Raw genomic sequence first — 544 nt, 5'->3', positions numbered from 1 at the left:
GCTGAACAGGAGTCTCGCCAGGTACAGTAGCTGAACAGGAGTCTCGCCAGGTACAGTAGGCTTAACAGGAGTCTCGCCTGGAACGGTTGGCTGAACGGGAGTCTCGCCAGGTACAGTTGGAGTGACTGGCTTTCCGGGAACAGTAGATTGACCAGGCGCCACAGGAACTGGCTGGGTGGGGACGACCGGGACAGTAGTGTTCTGGAAGGGAGCAGTGGGAACTGGAGCAGGTGGCAGAAGAGTGCTGTTCTTAGGAGGTACTGGTGCTGGTGGCAGAGGTGCCGGTGGCACAGGAACACCGGTACCAGTCGGCACAGGCGTCACAGGCAAAGTTGACGACTCACAGAATGTGGTGGTGACCGTGATGATGTTAGTTTGAGTGATCGGGACGGTGAGGGTCTTGGTGCCAGATGTGACAACAGTAGATGTTACAGGGCACTCAGTGGTAACAAAAGTGGTGGTCTTGGTGATCTCCGTGATGGTGTGAGGAGGCTCCGTGCCGGTAGGCTTGGTGTGAGGAGGCTCAGTGCCTGGAGGTTGGTGG

General features: G+C 57.4%; 1 protein-coding gene across 1 annotated transcript; it reads right to left on the bottom strand.

Annotated features, from left to right (window-relative positions):
* Positions 1-27: 27 nt before the first annotated feature.
* Positions 28-528, bottom strand: ANOM_011912 (putative cell surface protein; the record flags this gene model as incomplete). Its single annotated transcript, XM_015557164.1, has 1 exon — positions 28-528. A coding segment is annotated over one exon (501 nt), but the record flags the coding sequence as incomplete, so codon positions are not given.
* Between the last annotated feature and the right edge of the window lie 16 nt (positions 529-544).

Source organism: Aspergillus nomiae (assembly GCF_001204775.2).
Source record: "Aspergillus nomiae NRRL 13137 chromosome Unknown contig01023, whole genome shotgun sequence".
Taxonomy (NCBI): domain Eukaryota; kingdom Fungi; phylum Ascomycota; class Eurotiomycetes; order Eurotiales; family Aspergillaceae; genus Aspergillus; species Aspergillus nomiae.
This window is presented reverse-complemented; position numbering and strand designations above follow the sequence as displayed.